The sequence below is a fragment of the Pan troglodytes genome, chromosome 4 (genome assembly GCF_028858775.2).
Source record: "Pan troglodytes isolate AG18354 chromosome 4, NHGRI_mPanTro3-v2.0_pri, whole genome shotgun sequence".
Taxonomy (NCBI): Eukaryota; Metazoa; Chordata; class Mammalia; order Primates; family Hominidae; genus Pan; species Pan troglodytes.
This window is the reverse complement of record NC_072402.2, coordinates 170,496,291-170,510,008: the sequence shown is the minus strand read 5'-3', so window position 1 is coordinate 170,510,008 and position 13,718 is coordinate 170,496,291. Positions and strand designations below refer to the sequence as shown.

General features: G+C 51.8%; 1 protein-coding gene across 3 annotated transcripts in view; it reads right to left on the bottom strand.

Annotated features, from left to right (window-relative positions):
* ERGIC1 (endoplasmic reticulum-golgi intermediate compartment 1) overlaps window positions 1–11,974 on the bottom strand; it is a 117,918-nt gene extending 105,944 nt beyond the window's left edge. For 2 of the 3 annotated variants that reach the window (XM_063810859.1, XM_063810858.1), the window contains exon 1: window positions 11,781–11,906. In XM_063810859.1, the coding sequence (XP_063666929.1) occupies window positions 11,781–11,800 (20 nt within the window). In that variant the 5' untranslated portion in view covers window positions 11,801–11,906. Of the gene's footprint in view, window positions 1–11,780 lie in introns of all 3 variants that reach the window. The other variant, XM_016954211.4, reaches the window with a different exon arrangement.
* Between the last annotated feature and the right edge of the window lie 1,744 nt (window positions 11,975–13,718).

Genomic DNA, 13,718 nt, shown 5'->3' with positions numbered 1-13,718 from the left:
CCAGGAGGGTCACTTTACAGGAAAGATGGGTGCAGGGGATTGGGGGAGGGGGAGAAAGACCACCAACCCAAATGAGGACTTAACCAGGTACTGAAGGCCGACATCGCCAGAGAGATCAAATGGATGCCATGGACCCCCATGGGATGTGCTGAGAAGGGCGCTTCACCTCTGGGGATGCTTCCCCAAAACCATAACCCTGTCCACTTAGGAAGAAACATCAGACAAACCCAGGCTGGGGACATTCTACAGGATGCCTGGCCTGTCTTCCTCAAGGCTGCTGAGGTCATAGAAAACAGGGACCGACCGAGAAACTGCCCCCACCCAGAGGAGCCTGGGGACACACAGGCTCTGAATGCAAATGTGCGACCTTCGATGGGATCCTGGGGTGCCATGAGGACATCAGTGGAAAATGGGCAAAATCCAAATAAAGCCCAGAGTTTAGAGAATAGTCATGAGCAAAGGTCAGTTTCTTAGTGGTGAGAATGTGGTAATGGAAGGTGGGGACCCTCGCGGAATGGATGTAGGGTGTCTGTACTAGCTTTGCAGCTTTTCTGCAAATCTCAGCTATTCCAAAATAAAAAGTGTATTTAGTTAAAAGAGAGAGAGAAGCAAAATACCAGAATTAAAACATGAATTTTAAATCATGAGTTGCAGGGCAGGGGTTGTCTGTTTGGCTCAGCACTATGTCCCCAGTTTCTAGAATGATACCTGGCACACAGGCCCTCAATCAATGTGTTCAACCAACAGATGACTCTGTGGCCCAGCTGCTCCTGGTCTGTGGACAGGGGCCCTGGGGACTGGCCAGAGCATCCTCCGGCAAGAGGACCAGCCCTGCCCGCTGCCCACAGGAAGTGCTGCACGCCTTCCTGGCTCCCCCGGCAGGGGCTCAGCATAATCTCTCGCCCACAGATGCACAGGGTGGTAGGAAATGGTCACCAGGCCCGGCCTCCTCTCCAGCAACCAGGGCCCCCCAAGGCTTCCACTTCTACAGTCTGTTGCCCCCAAGGCAACAGACTGTAAACACAGCTGAGTAGATGGGGGGTATCCACGGAGGGGTTGCAAGAAAATCAAGGTAACAACACTACCCTCCTGGGGCACGATACTGGCTAAGAAAGCCAGCTTTGGCACAGAGACAGGCACTTGGGACTTAGCGGCATCACCTGCTGTTTGTGTGACCTCGGCCAAGTCCTGTCCCCCCTCTATACCCCTGCGTCCTCCTCAAGAAGATGGGAATGGGAAATGGCTCCTACCTGACTTGAGGATGGACTGAGGGAATCCAAGAAAAGCCTTTAGTCTAGCACTTGATAAGCAGTGACTATTGTGGGCACTACTGTTGTCACAGCATAGCCCTGGGAAGTCACCTGAAAGACACCCCGGGGACAAAGGTATTGAAGGATCTGCAGAAAGGGTGTGCCACTCCAAAGGGACCTGGGCCAGCCCTAGGATCACCAAAGAGGACAGCAGGTCCAATGGCAGGGGCTGGTGGTGCCATTCCCACACCATCAGAGGAGGGGAGCCCCAGCTGACACCTGAAGGAATCAAGGTCCTAGGGCCAGGCCAGGCCCCGGGTGGGAGGAGGCTTAGCGTGGGATGGGGCCCCGAGGCTGCCTGTGCCCAAAGAAATTGACTTGTGGGTCCCTCACTCCTCTGCCTCCAGCCTCAAGTCCATGCCCACCAGGCCACCTCCCACGAACCCAAGGTCCTGCCCACCCCGAGCTTGTCCTGGTCACACTGCCATGTGCGACACAGAGGCGGCACCCTGCCTGTCATAGGCTATCGTCAGCCCTCAGAAGGATTTGTTTGGTGTTTAACAGAAATAAAATTGAGATCAGTGGCCAACCATTTTCACGCAATTTATCAGATTTTCATTGTCTCTTGAAAAATCAGGGCATCTGTAGGCAGTAAGCAACAGAGCTGCATGTCAGCTGTCCCTTCCCCACAGGGCCTCGCGCTCCAGGTGGCCACGGCCCACATCTTGCCCAATCACCAACTGAGGTACTTGCTGATAGGTAGGGGCGCCTGAGTGTGTGACCCTCTGGCCACTTTCTCCCTTACCACAGACTGGTGTTTGACGTCTATGGCTGTGTGGGTACCACAAAGGGAGAGGGGTCTAACTCTGGGTCTGACCATCTCAGGTGTTCCCATGTGATTGCATCTGTGCCCTGCAAACCCCGGAGGCCCTGGTTTTACCACGTCCACCTACCAGAAGACCCACTACTGCCACCTATCACGGCTCGGCGAGGTGCACAGGACTATGCCACCAGGAAAGGCAGAGGAGAGGGAAATGTCCTCCCGTCTCCAAGTACACTTGTCTCACATTCCACATGAGCTCATCTCACCCTCACAAAATCCCCGCAAAGAAAGTATGAGCACCCCAATTTGCAGATGAGGAAAACTGAGGCTTGCAGAGGCAAAGTGTCTTGTCCTGGGCCCCACAGCTGGTAAACACTGAGGAAGGGATTTCAATCCAGAGAGTTCTGCCGAATGAGTGCAATGTAAGGGTCAGTTCCAAGGGCACTTCACAGCATTCCCCAGGGGACCTGTGGTCAGTCCCCAGAGGGGTTTGCAAGGGCGAAGACCATTCAGAAAGGGTGGCCAGGGTTGGACCGCTACATACCACTTTCCCCTGAAGACTTGGAGGCTCTTTCTGCACACCATGAACATACTCTCGGACCCAGCAAGACATCAAAACACGCCAAATATCACCAGGGTTTCCCAAAGTTCTCAAAGGATACTTTAGGTAATTCTATATGTTGGTGTGAAAGTGGGAGGGGAGAGAAGATCTAGTGAAGAATAATAAAAATCAACAAGAAAAATCAGCAAAGCAGGATAGCACCATGTGAGGTGCCAGGCTCTGGGACCCCAGCTCCGCACCTCACCAGCTGTGTCCTGGGCCATTCCCATTCCAGCTCTGTGCCTTGGCTTACCATTTTAAAACTGAATAAAGAAAACATTAACAGAGTGAAAACGCAACTACAGAATGGAAGAAAACATTTGCAAACCGCACACCTGATAAGGGGCTAATATCCAGAATATATAAGCAACTCCTTAAACTCAGTGGCAAAAATAAACTCCTATTTTATTTTATTTAATTTTTGAGACGGAGTTTCACTCTGTCACCCAGGCTGGAGTGCAGTGGCACAATCTCGGCTCACTGCAACCTCCGTCTCCCGGAGGTTCAAGCAATTCTCCTGCCTCAGCCTCCCAACTAGCTGGGACTACAGGTGCATACCACCATGCCCAGCTAATTTTTGTATTTTTAGTAGAGATGGGGTTTCTCCATGTTGGCTAGGTTGGTCTTGAACTCCTGACCTCAGGTGATCCACCCACCTTGGCCTCCCAAAGTGCTGGGATTACAAGTGTGAGTCACCATGCCTGGCCAAAAACCCTCCAATTTTAAAAAGCACAAAAAATGTGAATGGATATTTCTCCAAACAAGACATACAAATGGCCAAGATCTTGAAAAGATGCTCAAAATCTCTATTCATCAGGGAAATGCAAATAAAAATCACAATGAAATGGCACCTCATACCTGTTAGGATGGCTATTACCAGAAAAACAAAAGACATGTTGGCAAGATGTGGGGAGAGGGAATGCTTGTACACTGTTGGTGGGAAGGAAAGATAGTGCAGCCACTATGGAAAACAGGAGGAAGATTTCTCAACAAATTAAAAATAGAGCTACCATAGGATCCAGCAGTCCCACTTTGGGGTATTTATCCAAAAGAATTGAAATCAGGATCTCAGAGACCTCTGCACTCCCATGCCCACTGCAGCATTATTCATAACTGCCAAGATGTGGAAACAACCTAAATGTCTATTAATGGGTAAATATTGGTATATATACACCTTGAAATATTACTCAGCCTTAAAAAAGGAAATTCTGTCATTTGTGACACCATTGATGAAACTGGTGGACATTACGTTATGTGAAATAAGGCAGACACAGAATGAAGACTGCATGATTCCACTTACATGAAATATCTAAAATAGGCAAATATGGTGAAACCCCATCTCCACTAAAAATACAAAATTAGCTGGGCTTGATGGTGCATGCCTGTAATCCCAGCTACTTGGGAGGCTGAGGCAGAATTGCTTGAACCTGGGAAGTGGAGGTTGCAGTGAGCCGAGATTGCGCCATTGCACTCCAGCCTGAGCAACAAGAATGAATCTCCGTCTCAAAAAAGAGGGTGCTCTGATGTTAGGTATTCTTACCACACAAAAAATAACCAAATTAATGGTATGACTATAAAGTGACAGCATGAGATGTGAGGGGTGATAGAGATGGAGCTGTCCTGTATCTGGATGGTGGTGATTACATGATAAACAAGCCTTAACTTTCATAGAAGAGTGCACAAACACACATTAATTTTATCATATGCTAACTTTAAAAATAAAACAAAGAAAATAAATCATGAATCATTGTATCTGTCTGTAAGGCCAGTGTGATTTTGTAAGTCCAATGACATGCCTAGCCCAGTGCTCAAGACATTACAAGCTGAAGGGCCGTGAGGTATTGCTAATAAGATGAGCATTACTTCTCCTCCTCCAAAGATATTCAAGACCCAGACCAGAATCTGAGAAAGGAAAGCTAATGTATGGAGGGGCTATCACAACGCCAGTCCCCAGTACATCAGGGACATCTGGGTCCTCTGACTATACTAACTGTAATTACAGCCAGGCCTCTCATCTCGAATAGGGTTTCCACCTTTTGGAGAAACAGAATGGTTTGTCCATTTCAAGCGGATCTGCCTTCCTGTGTAGCTGTGCTGCCTGACAGGTGCCAGGAGGAAGGCTAATTGTCAAGGGCATGAGGATTACGCTGTCAGAGGCACCAGCTGTGACCCAGCATTTCTGAGGGTCGGTTTCCCTGGACATAAAACAGGAAGGATCATGACCACTCAGAGGGAGAAGAGGACCCCACATGTCCCCTGGCTCTTGGCTGTATGGAGAACCCTGAGTTCACCCTGCCTCTCCCATGGGTCAAGATTTTTTTTAAACAAAGACAGCCAGCATTGGAGGTTTTTTTCCTGTCCTATACTTTTCCCACATATACAATCAATGTAATTAAGTTAATAGACCTAAAAGTTAAAGCTGACAACAGACAATTAGGCTAATTGCCACTTCCTTAAAGGATCAATTAGGGCTGTGTTTCCCAAACTGTGTTTTGAGAAATGGTACTAGCTGCTCCATAAACAACAGGGCGTCTGAGACTATACATGCGGCAAATGCTGGGCTGAACCAAATAACTCTGGTTCGCTCAGTGCCGGACTCTTCAGAGCCCTCAGTGAGGCAGCCAGTGCGGCATGGAGGGACACAGACTGGAGGACACTGAGTCAAATCAATCATACAGACCAGGGCTTTATACATGTTAATGAATACATGAATCACCTGGGGATCTTGTTAAAATACAAATTCAGATTCCAGGTGGGCACTGAGATTCTCCACTTCCAACAAGCTCCAAGGTGCTGCTGAAGCTGGCATCTGGGACTGCACTTTGAAGAGCAAGGTTATTAGTAGAAAGTTACGACCCCTTACTGTCCACTTCACTGGTGGGGTAACAGATTTGCCGAAGGTCATGCAGGAGTGATGGGTGGGACGGGAACTCCACGCCCCAGCCTCCCGAGGCAAGGCTCTCCACCGCCACCCGACCTGGCTCCCCTGCTGCTCTCAGCCCTGCTTGCTATTGCTTCTCCCAATTCAGAGCACTTCTCCTCCGTCTTGACTGTGCATTAGAATCACATGAGAGACTTTAATATACAGCCAGGGTTGAGGCTCACTGATTTAGATGTACCGGGTAAGCCTCACCCCAAATGCCCTCTTCACACCCTGCCTGTCTCTCCCACGCCTGATGAAAACTGGCTAGGAGTAACTCCAAATAAAATATGAAAGGATTACCAGAAGGGGAATGTAACTTAACCAGGACACAGCCGGCTAAAGCCCTGTCTCCTGCTACTACAGCACCACAGTCAGGAATCCAAACTGCCTTGGGAGGAGAGGACATTCCTTCTCATTCCATGTCCCCGCGAGCCGGTAAACATGATGCTCTAAGCTGGAAAACCCCCACTGGTCAGCGTGGGAAAACTGAGCCCCTCGAGGGTGATGCCATTAGCTGGTGTGAGGGTCTTTAAAGACCATTTCAGAATCAGGTATCAGGCTACATGAGGCTAGGGGGAAAAAAGTTGATGGCTTTAAGCTTCTTAATGAGCACTGTTGGGTGAGGATTAGTGAAGAGAAATCCAATGAATCCAATTAGAAGAGTTCTCAGTTCTCTCTGAATTTAGTGAATGGAAAAGAGAAAGCTTTAGAGATGAGCCTACAGGACACAGTGGAGCGCTGGTGCCAAATGGCAGTGTTCCAATCCCAGCTCCAGGAACAGGAACGACCATGTTTCCGAACTCTGTGGCACCTCCACTGGCTCACCTGTAAAGTGGGGTAACAACAGCACCTCCCTTGTAGGACTGTGGAGAATTAAAGGGGCTGATACAGTAAGATCCTTACAACAGTGCCTGGCACTAGCAAATGTTCAATAAACCTGAAATACTGGCCTTTTCACATAATTTTCTCTCTGGTGTAATTTTTATTTTCTTTTTGCCCTGATTTTTAAGGCTATATGTGTATGTGTGTGTATGTGTGTGTGTGTGTATGTGTGTGTGTGTTTTGAGATAGGGTCTTGCTCTGTTACCCAGTGTGGAATGCAATGGCATGAACATGGCTCACTGAAGCCTCCACCTCCTGGGCTCAAGAGATCCTTCCACCTCAGCCTCCCAAGAAGCTGGGACCACAGGCGCACATCACCATACCTGGCCATTTTTTTTTCCCCATAGAGATGCGGTCTTGCTATGTTGACCAGCTTGGTCTTGAACTCCTGCAATCCTCAAGCAATCCTCCCACTTCGGCCTCCCAAAGTGCTGGGATTACAGGTGTGAGCTACCACACCTGGCCCATATATATACACTTTTTTTTTTTTTTTTTTTTTGAGACAGAGTCTCGCTCTGTTGGCCAGGCTGGAGTACAGTGGCAAGATCTCAGTTCACTGCAACCTCCGTCTCCCAGGCTCAAGCAAGTCTCCTGCCTCAGCCTCCCAAGTAGCTGGGATTACAGGTGTGTACCATCAAGCCCGGCTAATTTTTGTATTTTTATTAGAGACGGGGTTTCACCATGTTGGCCAGGCTGGTCTCAAACTCCTGACCTCAGGTAATCCGCCCACCTCAGCCTCCCAAAGTGCTCGGATTACAGGCATGAGCCACAGCGCTCATTTTATATTTTTAAAAACTTGCTGTAAAGTATATGTTCTTGTCAGCTTCCTTGGAATTCTTTCTGGAAGAAACAGCAGGGTAGAAACACAGGCATTCATGTCAGCTACTCTCTGCTGAATGTTAACTCTGTGCTCAGAGGTCCCTGTGGTGGCTGGGGCTTAGCTTGGTGTAGGAACTGATGGGGCTACCAGGGTCCCATTCCCTACTGGGGCCTAAGGAATTAAGACTGGGCCAGGCGCAGTGGCTCATGCCTGTGATCTTAGCACTTTGGGAGGCCAAGGAAGGAGGATTACTTGAGGCCAGGAGTTTAAGAACAACCTGGCCAACATGGCAAGACCCCATCTCTATATAATTTTTTTTTAAAAAGGAATTCACACTGGATCCTTAGAGCAATGAGACCCATTTGAAGGTTGAAATCAGGACATGAAAATATCAGATCAACTTTGGAAGGCTCACTAGGGAGTCCTGAGGAGGTCTGGGGTATCCTGGAGGGGGAAAGACCACTCAGAAGGCCAAAGTGAAAAATGGTAGAGGCCAAACCAAGGCCCTGCAGCAGGGCCAGCCCCATCAGGGCCGCATGACCAGTGCAGGCACACAGGGTCACACACTCAGAGGGGTCCATGCTTGGCTGAATGCGCTGCTGCTGCCGTCCTGAAATTCTTAATACTTTTTCAACAAGGGACTCCACATTTTCATTTTGCACTGGGCCCCACAAATTATGGGCCTGATCCTGCATTGCAAGTTGCATTGCACATTGATCCTGCAAGTATGCATTGATCACACTTGCCCCTACATCTACTCTACCAGGTGAGGCAGCGAAGTTTACATCCCCTCCTTAAAATGAAGAAATGGAGGCTCTGAGAGGGGAAGTCAATGGTCCCAGAGCACATCTGGTCAGTGCCAGTGCAGCGGCACCCCCTAGGCCTTGGGGTTTCAACATGGGGGCTGTCACTGTGGGACAGCAGCCACCTGCACCTCCCGGAAGGCAGTGCTCAGGCACCACTGGGCCTGGGCACAGGGCTTCCGGATGCTGTTATCTTCCCTCCTCACCCACCCTGGGCTGGTGTGCAGAAGGCAGCAGGTGCTACTGGCCCCAGGCCAGCCGGAACTCGAAACAACACACACGGATGTGGGTCATAAGGCCAGTTCCACAACTGCAACATCCAGCCATTAGTGAAACAATTTAACAAAAGCAAAGCAAACACAATAAATCATCGAAAGCTCAGCCTCCCTCCCCTGCGTTCTGCCTCCTTCCTTAACCCCAAAAACAACCTAGGAACGGCAGATTCAAGGGTGGAGAGGGGAGATTTCTCCACTAATGGCTGAAAATCTGCCCACTGAAGCTGGCATATCAAGTCACGTCATGTCTATGGCTTCCTTGACAGATTTCAAGAGGCATCTCCAAGGATCGAGTTTGGCTCAAGCACAGTTCTAGGTGCTGGAGATGCAACCTTGAAGAAGCCAGATAAAAACTTCTTGCCCTCAGGAGCTCATGTACTAATGGGAGGGAGAGAGAAGCAGCATGATAATTAAGTGAATTATATAATGTGTTAGGAGATGATGGGTGCTTAAATAAAATGACACAAATAAATATGGCGGCCAAAATGGATGGGGCGCTTACTCTGTGTCTAAATGCTTTCCGCACTGCCTCATCCCTCAACTGTTCTACTTCGGTGAGTACTCTCCTCATTCCCATTTCACAGACAGGAAAACACAGAACTCAGTTGCACCAGGCTCTACAGGCAGTAAGAAAATCAGAAGTATCCGTAGGGAAGGGCAAGAGTGCACTATTTTTCCTGCTTCTGATTTTAAGAAAAGGAACACGAGCAGGAAGGCTGGTTTTCTCCCTGGCCTTGAACTGGGGGAGGAGGTCTAATCATGGTATACCCCTCTCCACTCCCCACAATTCTTAAAAGAGCTGACAGGATGGTGGGCCCCTCCGATCTCTCCCTTTTCTCCCAGATCTAAGGCTTTGGAGCTAACAGCCCCAAGTTCAAATCCCAGATCCACCAGCTCATGCACTGCATGGCCAGAGCAAACGGCTTCTACTCAGTGGAGCTCCCCTCTCCTTTGATTTAAAATGAAGATTAAAACTCCCTCTCTCAGGTGACAAGGGAATCGATGTCTGGACCCCAAAGTGTGTATACAGTGGTAGATGCTCCTTGCGTGCCAGTTCACGCACACCCCCACTCCTGGGACCCCATAAGCCCTCCTCCCTTCTCTTGGAATGCAAAGAGAGCCGGACCACATGCCACCCACCTCCTCACGGTGGGGCCTGTGGCAGAGGGCTGAGCATGGACTGGACACTTGATGAATGCTTGATGAATGCACACTGAAGCGGAGGAAGGCGCATGGGGATGGTCGAACCCTCGGTAGAACCCAGGTCCTGGAGCCTTGAAGTTCACAGAGCTTAAAGAGTGCAGGTTTGCTGGGCACACATGGCTCGTCCTCCAAGGTGCAAATGTGAAGCACTGAATCCATTCTCACCATTCCGCAGTGAGCCCAAGCCCTGAGAGTATTTCCTAGTTAAGCTGGGCCCCCTGACACCTGGGCACTCAGGGACCTGAAGTATGCCAAGGGAGCCCCAGACTAGCCAGCTTCTCAGAGCTGAGCATTTCTCTCTTGAAATATCAATGCCTGACACAGGGCCCTTCCAAGGCCAAAGGCTAGAGCTGGCCTTACCCATTTTCCTTACTTCCCTTACCTGCCCCCACAAGCCACCAATTCAAGGAGCACAAGGTTGGGAGCCATGTGTGACCTGAGACCTAAGTCTACCCTTCCCATTTAGCACCCATAAAGTCCAAGATAAGGCCCTCATCCCTGGAGCCTCATTTCCTCCTTGGTAAGACGGAAGGGTGAGGTGCAGGGAGAAAGGATTAAAAGATCAAAAACAGCAATTTCCCCAGCAAGCTCAAAATCACCGGAACCTACTGAATCACACAGGGGCGGGGGGCGGCGGTGGCACGAATCCCTATGGTTGGCCTGGGTAAGGGGAGGCTTTGTGGAACCAGAAATTGATGTGCCGACCACAGCTCTTATGGCCCAGACTTAACTGATGCTATTAGGACTGACGTTGAATTCCATCAGAAGGGCTCTTCTTGTTCAAAACTGCCTAGGTCTGCTAGCCTCAGGGCTGCCCGGCAGGGGCAAGAAGCCGGCAAACATTTGCTAGCTGGTATCAGGGACCCGGACAGGCTGGAAAACCATGTCAACCAATCAAGAGGTCCAAGGCCAGTGTCCTCTTTGGGCCTAAACCCCAATATATCCCATGCTATGGGGGTCATGGCAGGCTAAGGGCCTTTCTCTCTGGGTAGGCTGTCACTTTACACTGCCTTCACATGTAAGAAGAGGGGAAGAAATACCTCCTGTGGCACAGGCATCTGAATCACTATTTTGTGGATGTGGAAAACCCCTCTTGGAGAACACCCCCCATCCACTAATGCCCTATTTCTGAGCTCTAAATCATGCCAGACTCTGCTAAGGGTGTTTCACGCACTCAGTCGTCACAAGCGGAGACCTTATTTTTAGCCCCAATTTGCAGGTGGTGAAACTGAGAGCGCTCGGAGACTTGCTGAGGTCAGTCAGCCGAGCAGCGACAGGGAGTTCTGAACCCAGAGCCTTTGCCCCTAACTTCTAGAATATACCGAGCTGTTCAGTAGAAAGGGCAGAGCCAGGATTCTAATCCAGCTCCTCCCTGCATTAAAGCCCTGCTCTTTTCCCAGCCAGACACCAAGTGTGGCTGCCTCAGGCCAGGACATCCCCTGGGGCTCCACACCTCAAGGGAACCTCTGGTGGAGATCTCTTCCCCCGCAGGCTTCCAGAATGCCCCATGCAACCTAGACCATGAGGCAGCTGGACCCCACAAAGGACCCATTGTGGTGACTGCAGAAAGCCAAGGCCAGACCCCGGTGGCCCTTCTGCAGAGTCCTGCCCAAGGCGCCTCCTCCCCTTCCCATGGTGCCCCCATACCCAGCGGACAGGGCTGGGGCTGAGGGAGGGAGGGGCGGGGGCAGGCCTCCTGATCTGCCCGGCCTGGGGGAGCCTCAGGCTATAGAAACTTAAAACCCTCCAGCTGCCGGCAGGCTGCATGGGGCCCCAGGCCCCTCCGGACTCATTCCAGGTGCCCTGCCCCACCTGTCAGCTGGGGTGGGGTCCACCAAGGAGGCTCAGTAGAGGGAGGAGAGGGATGCTGGGGTGTTAAGGGCTGTTCCCATCTGGGAGGAGGGAGGAAATGTTTCCTAGTGTGGGGGAGGGGAATGCAAGGTATCCGGGCAGGCTGGGGAGGGGGCTCGGCGGAGGGAAGGTGGGTGGATTTATCTCCCGCTGCACGAGGGGGCCTCCGCGGCTCTGGCTGGCTTCGTGTGCGGCAGGGGGGCTCGTCTGGGGTCCCTAGGGGCCTGTGGAGGCATGCACAGGGCGGGGAGCCGCTTTTGCATGCAGGGCGGGAGGGGTCCGCGGCGTGCCGGGGCGCTCCCTCTGCCCGCTGAGGGAACTCCCGACTGGCCGGGGTCGCCACACTCACCTCCTGAAGTCAAAGGGCATCGTGCCGCCGCCGGGGGTGGGAGCGCTGCAGGCCAGGCGGGCCGCGGCGCCGCGTGGGTCCGAGCCCGCTGCCAACGCCTCCTCCGGCCGCCCCGCCCCCGCCGGCCGCCCCGCCCCCGCCGGCCGCCCCCCTGACACTCGCCACTCGCCACTCGCCTCCCGCTGCCGGGAAGTGACGCTCCGCGCAGCCCATTGGGCGCCGCCCGCCCGGCCGCCCCTTCCGCCACCCGGTTAAAGGGGCCCGCGGGCAGGCAGGGAAGGGGCGGAGAGTCGAGGCTGTCGGAAGGGAAGGGAGTCCCCCAAAGACTCCAGTACTCATTCCTTCAAGCCTCCCACTTAGATTTCCTTCTCCATGTCTTTGGATGACCTCGGACAAATTCTCTGCTTCTCCGAGCCCAGTTTTTTGCATTTGTAAACAGTTTCACTGAACTGTGATTGAGTTGGGGGCGGCGGGGGGGGGGGTGATACAGACTTTGGCCGTGCACAGCGTCTAGCTCTGAGTGAGGGCCTAATACTGTGGGGGAAGGGAAGAGGTCGGCCATCCTAGGCTGTTAAGGTGGACTCACCTCTGCCCCTGCCGTGCCTCTCTGGGAAAGCCACTGGGCTTCTCAGAGCGCCCCCCCGCCCCGCCCCTTTTGCATATCTGCACAAAGAGGACGATGACACCTACTTGAGGGGGTTTTCCTGGGGATCAGCTGAGAAACAGGAGACTGGCTTAGCACAGTGCCAGGCACCTGAAACTATTGAGGCTGGCAGTGGCTGTCCCTGCTTCCATCTGCCCCTGTGGTTCACTCCAGTGGGCATTCATAGAGCATCTGCTCTGAACCAGGTCCATCGAGAACATGCAGGGTTGTGGCAGAGGCAGATGGGACCTGCACTGTGACTTGGCCAACGTGGACTGTGCCGATTGTCTCCTTCTTAGAGCCTCAGTTTCCTCCTCAGGAATACAGAGCAGCTGCCTCCGTGACTGCTGGATTAGAGGAGATGGTAGTTGAGGTCACACAAGACCTGAGTAGGGGAAACTCACTCTGAACTTCCCCCAGGTTCTGTCACTGGCCCTTTCTCCAAGGTTGTGGTGGCACAGGGCTTGAAAAAACCCAGGGGAGAATGGTGAGGGCTCGAGTTCAAAAAGCAGAGTCAATGGACAGTTACCCCCTGTGTAAATAGAGGGGAACCGCAGTGCTGGTTCCTCCGGGAGGATTCAGAAGGGACAGAACCAGCACGGGGTCTGGGGTAGGGTGGCGTGGTGAACCAAAGCCTTCCCCTAGAGCATATGCCGGGACCTGACCTCTGCGTTCCCTTTTCATTCATTCACTCATTCATTCATTCATTCATTCAGTGTCAGTGGTCTGACACTGTTGGGGGAGAAAAGGAAATCTCAGCCTGAACTGGAAACCTAGGGACAGCAGGGAGAGTTAAGGGGCCTTGAGCAGCCACTGCTTCCAAACAGCCATTCGTTGGCCCTGTGTGGGAGGAAACATGCAGTGATGGATCTTTGACCTCGAATCCTCCCTCCTCAAACTGTGGTCCACAGACCAGCCACATGGCCATCACAGGACAGACTCTTGTCCCCAGGCCAGACCTACTGAATCAAGTGTGCATTTGGGATGATATCCAAGGTCAGCAAATGCCTGGCACAGAGTAAATGCAAGACAGGGTTGACTATCATTGCTCTTTTCGAGTGGGGATAGAGCTCCCAACTTTTGGCTGGGCATGTGGGTGCTCACAGTGAAAATTGCATTTCCCCAGCTTCCTTTGTAGCTAGATGTGGCATTGAGAAGTAAAGGGAAGTGTCTTGTGGGGCATCTGGGATAGTTGGTATGTCTGCTTTACCCTCTGTGTCCCTTTCTCCATCTGGCTGCCGGGAATGTAGGTGTCACCATCCTGGACCATAAGGTGGAGGCCACCACAGAGCAGA